At 38.3% G+C, this 12,595-nt stretch overlaps 1 protein-coding gene across 1 annotated transcript; it reads left to right on the top strand.

Annotated features, from left to right (window-relative positions):
• Nucleotides 1–11,067: 11,067 nt before the first annotated feature.
• LOC118769999 (forkhead box protein G1-like) lies at nt 11,068–12,126 on the top strand. The gene has a single exon (XM_036517455.1). It carries the CDS (start codon nt 11,068–11,070, stop codon nt 12,124–12,126), a length of 1,059 nt encoding a protein of 352 aa, XP_036373348.1.
• Nucleotides 12,127–12,595: the final 469 nt, after the last annotated feature.

Here is a 12,595-nt window from a genome sequence, read left to right as displayed (position 1 = left end):
AGCCTCTCTATTAGTTATGTTAAAACGCTTAATAGCAGCAGTGGGGTTTGTCTGAATGATTTATTTTTGTTGCTAGAGGCAGTTCATGGCTATCATCTGGTGCAAAACTAAAACCCGCAGGCCAATCAAATTATTTTTAAAAAATCTGATTGAGACAGGCTGTCACATTCATTTTAGGGTCAAGCATCACAAACGACAACCTGCCAAACCACTAGCCTTTATTTACATAGAGTATGTATGTAAAGGAATGAGGTGAAGCACAGCTGACTAGATATTGTCAGTAAATTCAGCAGTAAATAAAGGATAAATAAGTGGTCATCAATAACTCATTTAAAGTAACAATTCTAAAGGATTATGTCTGTTCGAAATAGAATGTCTATGACATTTAGAATTGTTACTTACTACTGTTACTGTTGTAATTGCTGAATTTTCTGACAATATCTAGTCAGCTGTGCTTCAACTCATTCCTTGACATAGAGCACCAGACTTGCAAAAGGTTTGCTCGGCATTGTGAGGCTAGCTTTAGTGACTGAACCTGATTCCGTTAAGCCTGCAGACAGTCCAATTATCATAGCTGCTTTCTCAGAACAGAGGATCAGTCCTTGCATCCACTCCATTCTCATTGTCAGCTTCAGACAACTCCCCTATCATGCTAGCTTGCTCTGTAGTTTCAAAGGCTAGTGCAAAACTAAGCTTACCAACTATATAAACTTAGTAAGCCAACTAAGTAACGTTTAGAGCTCTGTCCTTGTCAGCTATGTAGACAGTTATGCCCTTTTAGAAACCCATTTCCTCAGTTTCCCCCAATAGCTAGCTAGCCATCTAATGTCTTGTAGCCATAACCTAGCCACAGAAAGGGCAGACATTGTCTAGCAAACACTTCATAAAGTGCAAAATGCAAAAATTAACATGGCTACCTAGCAGGGCATGCCATTATAAAGTTTTCCAAATACCTAACAAGCTACATTACCCACCAAACTACATTACCTAAGGGAGCAAATGAAGAAATCACGTTTCATAATAAACTGCTGTTAGCTAGTACATGGTATAGGAAGAATTCCACTAATGTTAAAAATGAGGGTAAAACAGTGTCTTAAAGTGCTTTAAGTCAAAAGGCACTGTGTTTTCCCAAGAAATCCATAAGTGACCCAAGTTTGCTGTAATATTTTACTTGACGAAGTATGGTGTTTCGATGCATAATGAATTGAAATAAATCGTGATGGTGAGAAATATGTTGTTCAGCTCAAGAATATATTGGAAATGTAATTAGATATATTAAAACAAATCAGAAATATATTACAATATACCAAAACTGAAATAATACACACTTTAAATATATTTATTGAGCTAAAAATATGTTATCTAAAGTATATTTTCAGTATATACAATAATTTTGTATGGGAATCCCGTAGATGATGATATTGTTTAATTTCATTGGAAAGTGTAAGAATAATCCAGACATAACTTTTGCATATTTCATGTTTGCGAAACTCAAGCTACTAAAAATGTAACAAAAAGAGTAAAGTATGACAACAATCCCAATGTCCTCCCTTTTGGAGCAGCGAAAGTTCAGCAAACCTGCATTTCAATGTGTTGATTAAAAAGGCATGGTGAAAACCAACCTTTGGACTTCAAGTTTTCAGTTCTTAATAGCAGCAGGTCTAGGGCTGCACAAACACAAACTGTATAATGCATCTATGATGCATTTTAACTGAATGTGACTCATTTGAGACCTAATTAAACAGTTTAAATTTGAACATTATATGCATTGAATATATGTGTTTGAATAGTAAATGTCTCTTTTACCCATCCAAGTAAAAGCATTGTCTCTTCAAAACTTCAAAGCCACTTCAAATCTTTGTCATTCACAACATGTGTGATCCTGATCATGGGCAGAATAGTTAGAACACAGAACCTGGGGGTCATGGAATTGAATCCTAACAGGGATATTGCTGTTGTACTCTTGAACATGACACATTATCTTAGTTGCTTCAGTGAAAATCCAGCTGTACGGTGTTTCGTGAGCACTGTAAACAGCTTGGCCTGCGAAGCAAATAAAAAATGCAGTGTGATACACTGGTCAAAAACAGGTTTGTGAAATTCTGTATGCGCCTCACACATTTCAGCATACTTTGCTGGTTGGTTGGTTTTTAACCCCCTCCCTTGGTGCTGGAAGATATGGGCGCTGAATAATGCAGGCTTTATCTGCACTAGATTTCACTCTGTCAGTGCAAAAAGGAGCAGCAGGGAAAGGATCAAGTGTAGCCCTCTGACATCATTCACAAGAGGAGCGCAGAATGGAAGGGAATTTTTTTGTGTTCATCAGTTTACAGAATGCCAGCTAGTACACTGATCTTCTACTGGCTGTGTGTCAAAAATATGATTTCTGTTACAGACTCATGTAATCCTAGGTTTTGATGTTTTTTTTTGCGCTTGCATGTTTTCTAGTAAATTCATTACATTCATATCATAAATCACGAGAAATGCACTGCAACAATGTCTGATATCAAGCCAATACAGTGACAAGTTCTCTGCATACAGTAGCTCATTTGACTGCCATGAGAAAGCCACTGACATCATTCCCTAATTATGCAGCATAGCATGAAAATATTCTTCGTATGGCAAATGAACAGGTCATTCCACAAACACTCAGCGGATCAGTAATTAGATCCTCTGAGCCTTCTGTATTTTGTTGGACGAGAACACACTGATTAACCATGCTGACTGAGGTCACAGCATGATCTGCGGTAAGTACCCCTCAACAGGAGTCTGGGTGGGCGTTCATCTGCTGTGAGTGACTGCCCCAGGGAAGCCTTCTTACCTCCGCTCTATAAATAGCATAAACTTCGTATGACCCTAGATCTGCTGTCATTTCAGTCTGACTTTATTTGGCACTGGTGTATGGTTTTGCCTGTAAGAGCTTGAGCAAACTGTATTGTGGGTCCCTCTCAAAGCATGTGAAGGGAGGGCAGGCCCTGTCTCACAGATGTTGGGTTCAACAGTCACACATCGCTGCACCATTATATTTTGACACAATGCTGTTTTTCATCATCATCCGTCAACTCCACCCCAACATTCTTTCACTCTTGGGATAACCTGAATCCCACCCGTTAAGAAGACATGGGGTTTCTGTTCTTCCAGAAGACATTATTCTGTAAAAAATATGTAACAATGGACAGTTTCAAAATACAACAGATCATCTTTAGCAAGATGTACAGACAGGCATAGAGTTATGCTAGAATTGCATTTTGCAGATTTGCAAAAATTAAATTTATTCCCTTAATTTCAGTCTGTAGACTCTTCTGGTAAAAAAAGTAAAAGTTAAAGTAAAAAGTAAAAAAAAAGTAAAAGTAATTTGTGTTAACACCAGAAATCCAAGATACAACATATTAAGATGTTACCTTCATTTCATTAATGAAATATTGAACATGGAAAATGATTTATTTGGGTATATATATACAAAATACAAAATTATGGAAACACCAAACAATAATATTAATGATTAATAACAATGAATATTTACTAACTATTTTATGTAATGACGAGATGGTGTGCGCTTTGCTTCAGTCCTTCCTAGAATGTTGAATTGCTTCTAGTAGGATATTGGACTATTCTTCAAAAAGGAATTCATTTGGTCCTTTGAAAGATGTAGGAGGCAGAAATCTACTCTCCACTCTATGTTCAAGAACTTCCCATAAAATTTCAGTGATGTTTAGATATGGTGATTGTGGGGGCCTTGGAAGGTGTTCATGAATGTCATTCTGGTATTCATGAAACCACACTTGAATCCATTTAGTAAGGTGTATGGGGACATTATCATCTTGGAATATAGGAACATCTTGAGGAAACAATGTTTTACACTATGGGTGATTAGGTTATTTTATATTAAATATATAAATTCTTAACAAATTATATTAATTATATATTATTGAGGGTATTTTCCCACTGCTCACATAAACATAAACTAGATAGCACAAGTAATTATAATAACAGTGCAGGTGATGGTCAATGATGACATAATTCTGCAACACAGAAAGCAAGCCCAGCATCATGCTATTAACATTTGGCTTTCCATGCTTCACACTTATATTTTAGGTGAGGTCCCCTATTGGTCACATATGGATATTGGTGGTTTAGAAGGGTCATCCTATCACGTGAAAGCAAGAGGAAGTTAAACTGAAAGAGGGTGACCCTTTTAAGACAGAGAAATAAGTATCCTATGCAGTAGATTTGTGTTTTGAGAAGGATAGTGTTATGGACACTTACACAGAATATTCAGACACTTGCAGCCTTTTATATTGATGAAACGATCTTGCTACATTTGTTATTGCAAAGTCTCTTAAAAACTAGGGATTTATACTCCACTGATTCTCTTTGTTGTATTAAAACGTTGCATAAGTGGAAGTGTCTGGACACAATTAAAAACTGGTAAAATGAACAAATACACATAAATATGAAGCACCTCAAGGTGTTTTAAATTGTTACAATGGCATTAACCCTCTTCAAGCTCAAAGTCTGAACATGTTTGGATTAATTCTGTTCCATTCATTGAAGGGTAAGTGGGTAGTTTTGGTCTTTAAAGCTCATCTCTGGCCCAGCTGTATTTTAGAATACACATTGCAAAGATGACCATGACCATGATCACATGGTTTCTGTGGATGTACCAAGAGCTGAAGGACACTTGCCTAGTATTACTTTAGTGAGACCAGCAGAAACAAACAGAGACATTTGTAGCATAATCTGCAATTAAACCCTGCTCCAAATGGGAGTATTTCATATTTTGGTGTCAATTCCAGATGCACTCTCCTCCCTGCAATTGCTCTAATCTCTAAAGCTCTTTTGAGAGCAAGGAAAATATTCCTTCATAAGATCTTCCCTTAAACCTCATCGTAGTCTAAAATTGTGGTTATCATTCTATAGAAATCATAAACACAGTTTGTGATGGTCAGGCCTTTCACCCCTCTACATTCTCTAGCCCCATAGCTACAAGGAATAACAACAAGGAAGAGCTGAAAACATACTGGACCACTAGGTTTCCATGGTTCTTCAGTCTGATTCGTAACAACCAGGTGAAAACATATTCCTGTCTTTCCCTCCCGCATCCATGAAAGTCAGGAAGGCTCAACTCTTGGTTCTCTTGAAATATAAAAAATTGTGATCATTAAGAAGGGAAAACACAAAGTAGGGTTCTCTCGACAGATCTGCAACGAAATCCTTTTTTGCTAACAGTATCATGTTTTGATCGTACTGGACATTAAATGCATTCATTGCAATAGACAGGCAAAATGAAATGCAGAGAGTCGACACATCCCATTTATTTAGCTCAATTTGGTAGACTGCAATATATAATAGATTTGACAGAGAAATGAACGTTATTGAACATTACTGTAGATCTTATATTATTTTGAAAGCTCTTTGGTACCCCGGACATACCCTGTAATCCTGTCCTGTGGTGGGGTATGTACCTTACATATTTTAGTTTTAATAACCCTTTTAAGGTGTGATTTTTTTCTGTTTATAAAGGTTAGTTTCAATACCATACCATGGTATTTTAAATGAATTAACTAGAAGCATGGTGCACAAGCTTGAAAAAAGTGTAATTAAGCAAATTCTGCTGTATTTAACTGTAATGTAAATCAAACACTGCTGGCTGCCCTCCTCTCAAAAGAGCCATTGTTCCGCATCAGCCTCCTTGAATGAAAACCCAATTAGTGAACCCAAATGATTATACTCTAAGTCCCCATATGATGTTCATTCAAATGGAGATTTACAAAACAATTATGGGTGAAACGTTTGCATTGCAAACAATAAGACGTACTGATATGTGATGATGTACAGTACATGAAGTACAGTAGAGCTGCTGTCATTCTGTACTATGCAATGTATCTAATCTCCACTAGAGGCTGACATTGTTACCAAACAAAGTGCAAACAAACATTGGATTGGCTAAGATCCTGACAGAGGGTAGATAGTTTACATAAAATAGTAACATCCAAACACAAGATGGATAGCCCAGATAAAGCATATGTGAAAAGAATAGGACATACTGTTATACATCTGATGAAAACAACATACGAATGCCACTAGGCACACTGAAAATTCAAAAACACAAAGCAAAAACAATTTTAACAAGTACTAACCTTTATTGGAGCAAGCAAGGCCACCTCATGTTATTTCCAATTGATTCAAAAGTCACATTTATTCAGTTTTACCACACAGTTGTTATAAGACGGTTATGAAAACATACATTTGTAGCAATTCGCCATCAAACCTTTGCTTGAATCCAACAAACAGGATCTTATTTCAATCATGTTGAATGATTTACTAGATAGGATATATTTAATCTTTTAAACCAGGGTTCATCTCACAACAGAACTTAATAGCATTTTATGACACCCCCTTCAACTTCACATCAAACTTGACAACAATGTCAAGAGGATTTGGAATTATGGGATATGCCATCTGTTGGAAACTTACAATTAGCATAATTTTTTTTCATGAAACCATTGGTTGATAGGTCAGCAGTAGACAATATCTGAAATCCCACCGGGCCTCTCAACATAACATGTAAACACACAATTGTTCTACCCTTACAAATCTAAAAACTGTAAGTCAATATTCAGCCTTTTGTCTCACCATATGCTTCTGTCTCATCAAGCTTAATTTGCCCTTTCCCTTTTCAATCACAGCAAAGTATCCCCTAAAACTGCTTTCACACCTGTACTGAAAATGTCTGGTTCTGGTGTATTCTCTTCGGGGGAGGTGTGTGAGATGTCAGCTCGTATCAGTGATGGTGCCAGCTGGCTTTGAGGACCCAGTGGTGGCTGCATGAGTAGGAGTGGTGACAGGCTGGGAAATGACCCACAAAACTCTGTCAGGCTGGTTCCCAAAAGGACCAGCCCAGGGCAGAGAGGGCCGCATTGGCAATGCAGACCCAGTGTTTCCACTGCAGGAGAACACCAATCCCGAATGGCTCACTGAGAAAACAATGCTCAGAACCGGAAGGGTAAGTTAAGCTCTGCTCAACCCAAGCCAATGTACCAGGCTGGATAATGGGTAAATTGTGGCATATGGCAGAATCATATTTGTGGTGCCCAACCAGGATGCTGTTGAAATCAGTGCAATTTGCCCAATATTACAAGGTGGTCTGAGGCAGAATGCAAAGGGAGACATTAAGAACTTGCTTATTGCAACAAATCAAATGGAACATGGTCAAGGGACCAATTTCATCCAGCTTAGCTACAAGACTGTAACCCTTGACATGTACCATAATGAGCAAAAGAATATCTGGTGTTCTCCAGGAGAAAGGGCAGTTGTGTGTTGGCAGTGTGCTGCCCTACAGGTGTAAGGTAAACCAAAACAGAAAGAATAGAAAAGTATCAGAATAGAAAGCATGAAACAGGTATTTTCAATCCATAGTCACAGTTACATATTTTTCTCTATATTCAGATCTTGTTTTAACATCCAAAAAGAACAGAGTGTCAAAGTAGACTGTGTATCAACAAAGGGAAAGCAACTGCAACTAAACCACATATTTTAAGCAGTAGACTATAATTACATGCATAGCTTGAAATTGCGTTTGGGTGATAGTTCAAGTTGCAATCAAATATGCCACTGTTTGATTCTTTGTGTTGGATTGAACTGACCCTTAACGTTTCCGATTTCATGCGATATTTTGCCAGTGATGTGAAAGCATTTGTCTTTATTGGGTGTTGTTTGCCCTATTGTTAAAATAATAACTCAAGGTAAACTCACTATGCAAAATGGTACACTACTTTGTTAACGTCCAGAGAACATCTGAGAACACCTCAAATACAGGGTCGACCAGGTAATTGACAAATGAACGATATGAATCGATCCATATAATATAGCAGTTTATCAAGCAAAAACACACAAAAAAATCAAATTATCATACTGAGTGAGTAAAGAACACATTTTATGGCCAGTATAGAGACAACGCAAATTAATATGCAACATCCGAGCCACGAGTAAGGTTTCAGAATGAAATAAATGTGTTGTTAAATGTCTGATTGAATTACTGGTAATGACACCTTCATATGAGTTTGAAAACAAGGAGAAAATATATAAAGAAACGTTTGTGTATAGCATCAACAGCGTATATTTTTGAAGTTATTTAAATCCCAAAGTGACACAATTGAAAAAGCCGAAAATGGGTATCAGCAAATTTGCGAATGATTTGCGTTTTTAAATTAATTCCCTATTTGACAAACGCTCTTTAATCGATCAATTTCTAAACTAGGCCGGAACGTTATGTTACGACTGACACATACTCATTATTCGTTTTATAATGGCAAAATATTTACCCTTGTATAAGAAACCTTGAAAAATGCACGAGTGTCCGTTTCTGTTTTATTGAGGGAGACGATGTTTTGTACGTATTACACGGATTACAAAACGCAGAAATAATTCATTCATGAATGATCATTGATTCATTCATATTCAGAATTCCCAATGCAACTCAGATCTAATAACTTTATTTCTTATAGCCTACGGATGCCACTGCAGATTAAACTAAAGCTTCCACAAAAATGATATCCTTTAAAGTAATAATAAATAGCCTACACATTTGCTGTTGGAATATTTAAAAACTTGGAACAGGAATCTGATGAGTAGGCAATTTGCAATATCAAAGAAAAATATGAAATATGAGAAATGTTTTAAATATCTCTGAATTGACGGTGACAATCAAACTGATCGTCTGACTAATACAGTAAAAATGACTCAAATATAGGCTACGCGAGTGGACGCCGTGCTTTCAACTGTAAGAACTATAAGAAGGATGCCATGCATAAAACAACTTAGTATCAGCCAACAACTGCACTTGCACCACTGAGTAATATTTGGTAGATATCGCGTCCATTTTGTGGAGAGCTTGGAATATGTTCAGAACCTCGTGCTCACAGCTGCTCTTAAGACGTAGCATTTGGCTATGCACTGCAGCTGAATAGCCTAACCGACAGTCGAAGTAATTCTCGGCGAGGAAATACCATCGGCCTGTTTAATCGACGACACTAAATACGTCTACTAAGTCTTATTTTCAAAATAGACCAGATGTCTCCTTCATCAATGACCAGTCCATTTATAATCATTCTATAGAGTAATCATTTGGTACTAGCCTTGGCTGCATCAGCTACTACCCTACATAAACGGATAGGGAGCAGAAAAAACTCCAAAGACTAAAAAGGTCGAAAGGCTGTGGTCGAAAGGTCGAACTTTCGATCATTTCCTCTTGGAAGGATGATAAACTGAAATCTAAATCTCGTATGGTTCAGAAGCTGATCAAAGCGATTCTAGGCACGCGACTGATATGTTATCAATTGCATGAAAACTAGCCTATAGGAATGCTTGATTCTGAACAAAGCGATATGCCTCATCATGTTTGATTCTCATGACCGTTTATTCAGTTTTTAATTGAGATTACGGTACATGGAATATACATTTTAGGTATATTTACGGCACGTTAAGAGCATTATTACAACATAGTATCCAGTTGATAGCCTACAAGTGAACCCCGATCTTCGAACTGTTGTGTGTAAGACAATATTTAACAGTAATGGTGTTGAAATGGTAATTGTTCCTTACGTGCAATGTTGTTACGTTATTTAATGGATTCGTGTAAACGTACATTTTATAGTGATAATTATCATGAAAGTCCGTGTCGTTTCATGAACTTAACCCATAAAGTCCTGCTTGTTGAGATTTGCCACTTACTGTATATTTTGTATGTACTTTGCTTTGAATGGTGGAAAAAATACGATCGGTAGGAGGGCATACAAATCAACTAATTAAATACGAAGAAGAAAGACGCGAAGAAAGATGATGATCGCTGATGATTTCTTACCCACCACTACTAATCTGTCAGTGGGTGAACCTCCTCGCACATGGTGAACAAATCTGACAATACATTTATTTTATTTAAGGTATTCACACTCTCGGTGCAGGCATGAGAGAGGAAGAAGTGAGGTGCAACGGTAAGGCAGGATGACGAATCAGATAAATGTTTCATTAGTTGTTTATGCCGAGATAGCCTACAGGGAAGAATATGTCGGCAACTAAATGAGGCACGTGCGTCTAAAGTGTACTTTTTTCATAACATAGGCTAAAGGCGAGATATTGGTCGGGCATATAGCTGTCATCGGTAAGAATTAATTTATAATAACTTACTATCCACCTTTAAATGATAACTACCGTAAAATGAAAATTTAAATAAAATGAAAATGCATTCATTTATTATAATGTTCGTACTGCAACTCAACTCTGTGTGCTCAGCGCACACTCAGTGTGCGTTCTATTGCTAGCAGCGCGCTGTGCAATAGGATTCCTATGCGTTGCAAATGCAGCAATGTACACTGGAGGCGCCAAAGTCGCTAACAAGCTTCAGTCTTACTTCTAATAGGTTTTAATCGTTCTTCACAGGACAAATCCAGGCTTAGGCTATACCTAAGCGTTTCACAGTTGAAGAGCCGTATTTGACCAGATATGTGAATAGTTATAGCTAAATTAAGTGCACTGAAATAAAGTAGCATATCGCCATCCAGGTTGATTAACGCTATTAAACTGAATAAGTAAATGATCGTAACTGTATTTCCATGCAAGTGTCTGCTGCTGTTTATGGTTTTCAGTAAACAATTTGATACGCGAAAGTCTAAGACAGCAATGCATACACTGTATAAAAAACAAAGAATACTTTAGAGCTTCCATTTCGGAAACGGAACAGCTCTCGACAAAGCTTGCTGTCAGGTGTATTTTTAACAACTGGAGGGCACAAATGATCTAGACCATGCAGATTTTAAAGCGCAAACATAAAACGGCAACCACGCTAGGAGGATCTGTTGACATTGTAAAATTTCAGCCGGCAGTGAGCTCCGCCCCCACCCCCGATGATGCAGTGTTAAGACGGAACCTCCTTAATTACTAATTTCTCCATCCCAGTCCAACCTCTCGTCTGTCCTAGAAGTTCCTTCATGCATGCAATGTCCTGATCCGATCGTGTCTGACCTTATATTTTTCCAATACAAAACCCAAGGCTTATTGTAATCGCCAGGCATGGGAGATCAGAAAGAGCCGACAATGGTGCACAAATCCACTTCGTTCAGCATCAAGAGTCTGCTGTTTCCATCTAAGTATGACAACCTGGGGTCGGGAGTCCCAGAGAAAAGGACTCTTCCATCAGGGTCTGATTCAGAAAAATCCCTCGATCCAACGGAAATGGAAACTGGACCGTTCAACCAGGATACCCAGAAAGAGGGGGACGAAGGTACCGGTCGACCGACAGAACAGAGCAAAAACGGAAAATATGACAAGCCACCGTTTAGTTACAATGCTCTGATCATGATGGCCATTCGGCAAAGTCCTGAAAAGCGACTTACTCTGAACGGCATCTATGAGTTTATCATGAAAAATTTCCCATATTATAGGGAACATAAGCAGGGCTGGCAGAACTCGATCAGGCATAACCTGAGCCTCAATAAGTGCTTTGTAAAAGTTCCGAGGCATTACGATGATCCAGGTAAAGGGAACTATTGGATGCTTGACCCTTCGAGTGACGACGTTTTCATCGGTGGAACTACAGGCAAACTTAGGAGGCGGTCGGCTACCTCCAGGGGTAAACTGGCCATGAAGAGGGGGCTCCGCTTTGCTCCGCTGAGTTTGGGATTGGGTGACAGGGCGAGCAACCCATTGTACTGGCAGATCTCGCCCTTTTTATCTTTGCATCACCCTCATTACAACGGATCTACACCCGGATTTCTGAACCAAGGGCACGCGTACGGTTCCCTACTTTCCGGAGTTGAACAACTGGGTAACGGAGATCTGTCCCGCCCGGTTCTGGGAGGATCTGCCGGCGGGATCAGTTTGTCAAGTGGATACGGTGTGAGCACGTCTCCCGTTGGTATACTATCGGGACACAATGGTTATTTCGTATCCGGGACCCAGCACTCTCAGCCTCTACAAAGTGGAGCTGGGTACGGGGTGTCCTGCAGCTCTCCATCGACTCTAATTTCGGAAACACTGAGAACTTCACTACCTTCTTTCACTCCGGGCGTTTCAACTGGATTCTCGGGAGTTTTGTCCCATCAAAAAAGAGTTAATTCTTTCTTAACCTGATCTCGTTGCTGCAAATGAAGAAGAATGCCCACGCGCTACCGAGCAGCTCTTACGTAGACGGTGTTTTCCCGATGACACTAATCAAGTTATAATTTATGTGTAACAGTAAGTCAAATTCCATGATTATTCCGCTAACTGCTATGACCATATATATGTGTATATCTATCCGTTTTGAAGTGCGATGGTGTTTTCCTTCCTCACGTTTTTTTGAAAGGGACATACCAACTTCGTTAGCCATATGTTTAAACTGTAAATACGTTATGCCAAAGGCAACAATTTTTAAAAATCTATTTATATCATGTAAAGAAATGGAATGTGTGTTTTCGTGAACCAGTTAATTTATGTTTTCTATTTATTAAAATGTATTTAAATCGAATTGTCATTGTACACGTCTTATGAGAAATATAGCCTACAGCGAAAAGATTTACATAAACTTGATTTCTTACATGTGTGGTACTGAAATTATTGT

The sequence above is a fragment of the Megalops cyprinoides genome, chromosome 1 (assembly GCF_013368585.1).
Source record: "Megalops cyprinoides isolate fMegCyp1 chromosome 1, fMegCyp1.pri, whole genome shotgun sequence".
Lineage (NCBI taxonomy): Eukaryota > Metazoa > Chordata > Actinopteri > Elopiformes > Megalopidae > Megalops > Megalops cyprinoides.
The sequence above is the reverse complement of the archived record's forward strand: the minus strand, read 5'-3'. Positions and strand labels throughout refer to the sequence as shown.

Excerpts from the sequence above, each read along its gene's own strand:
- LOC118769999 (XM_036517455.1), top strand. The coding sequence starts at position 11,068 with ATGGGAGATCAGAAAGAGCCGACAATGGTGCACAAATCCACTTCGTTC.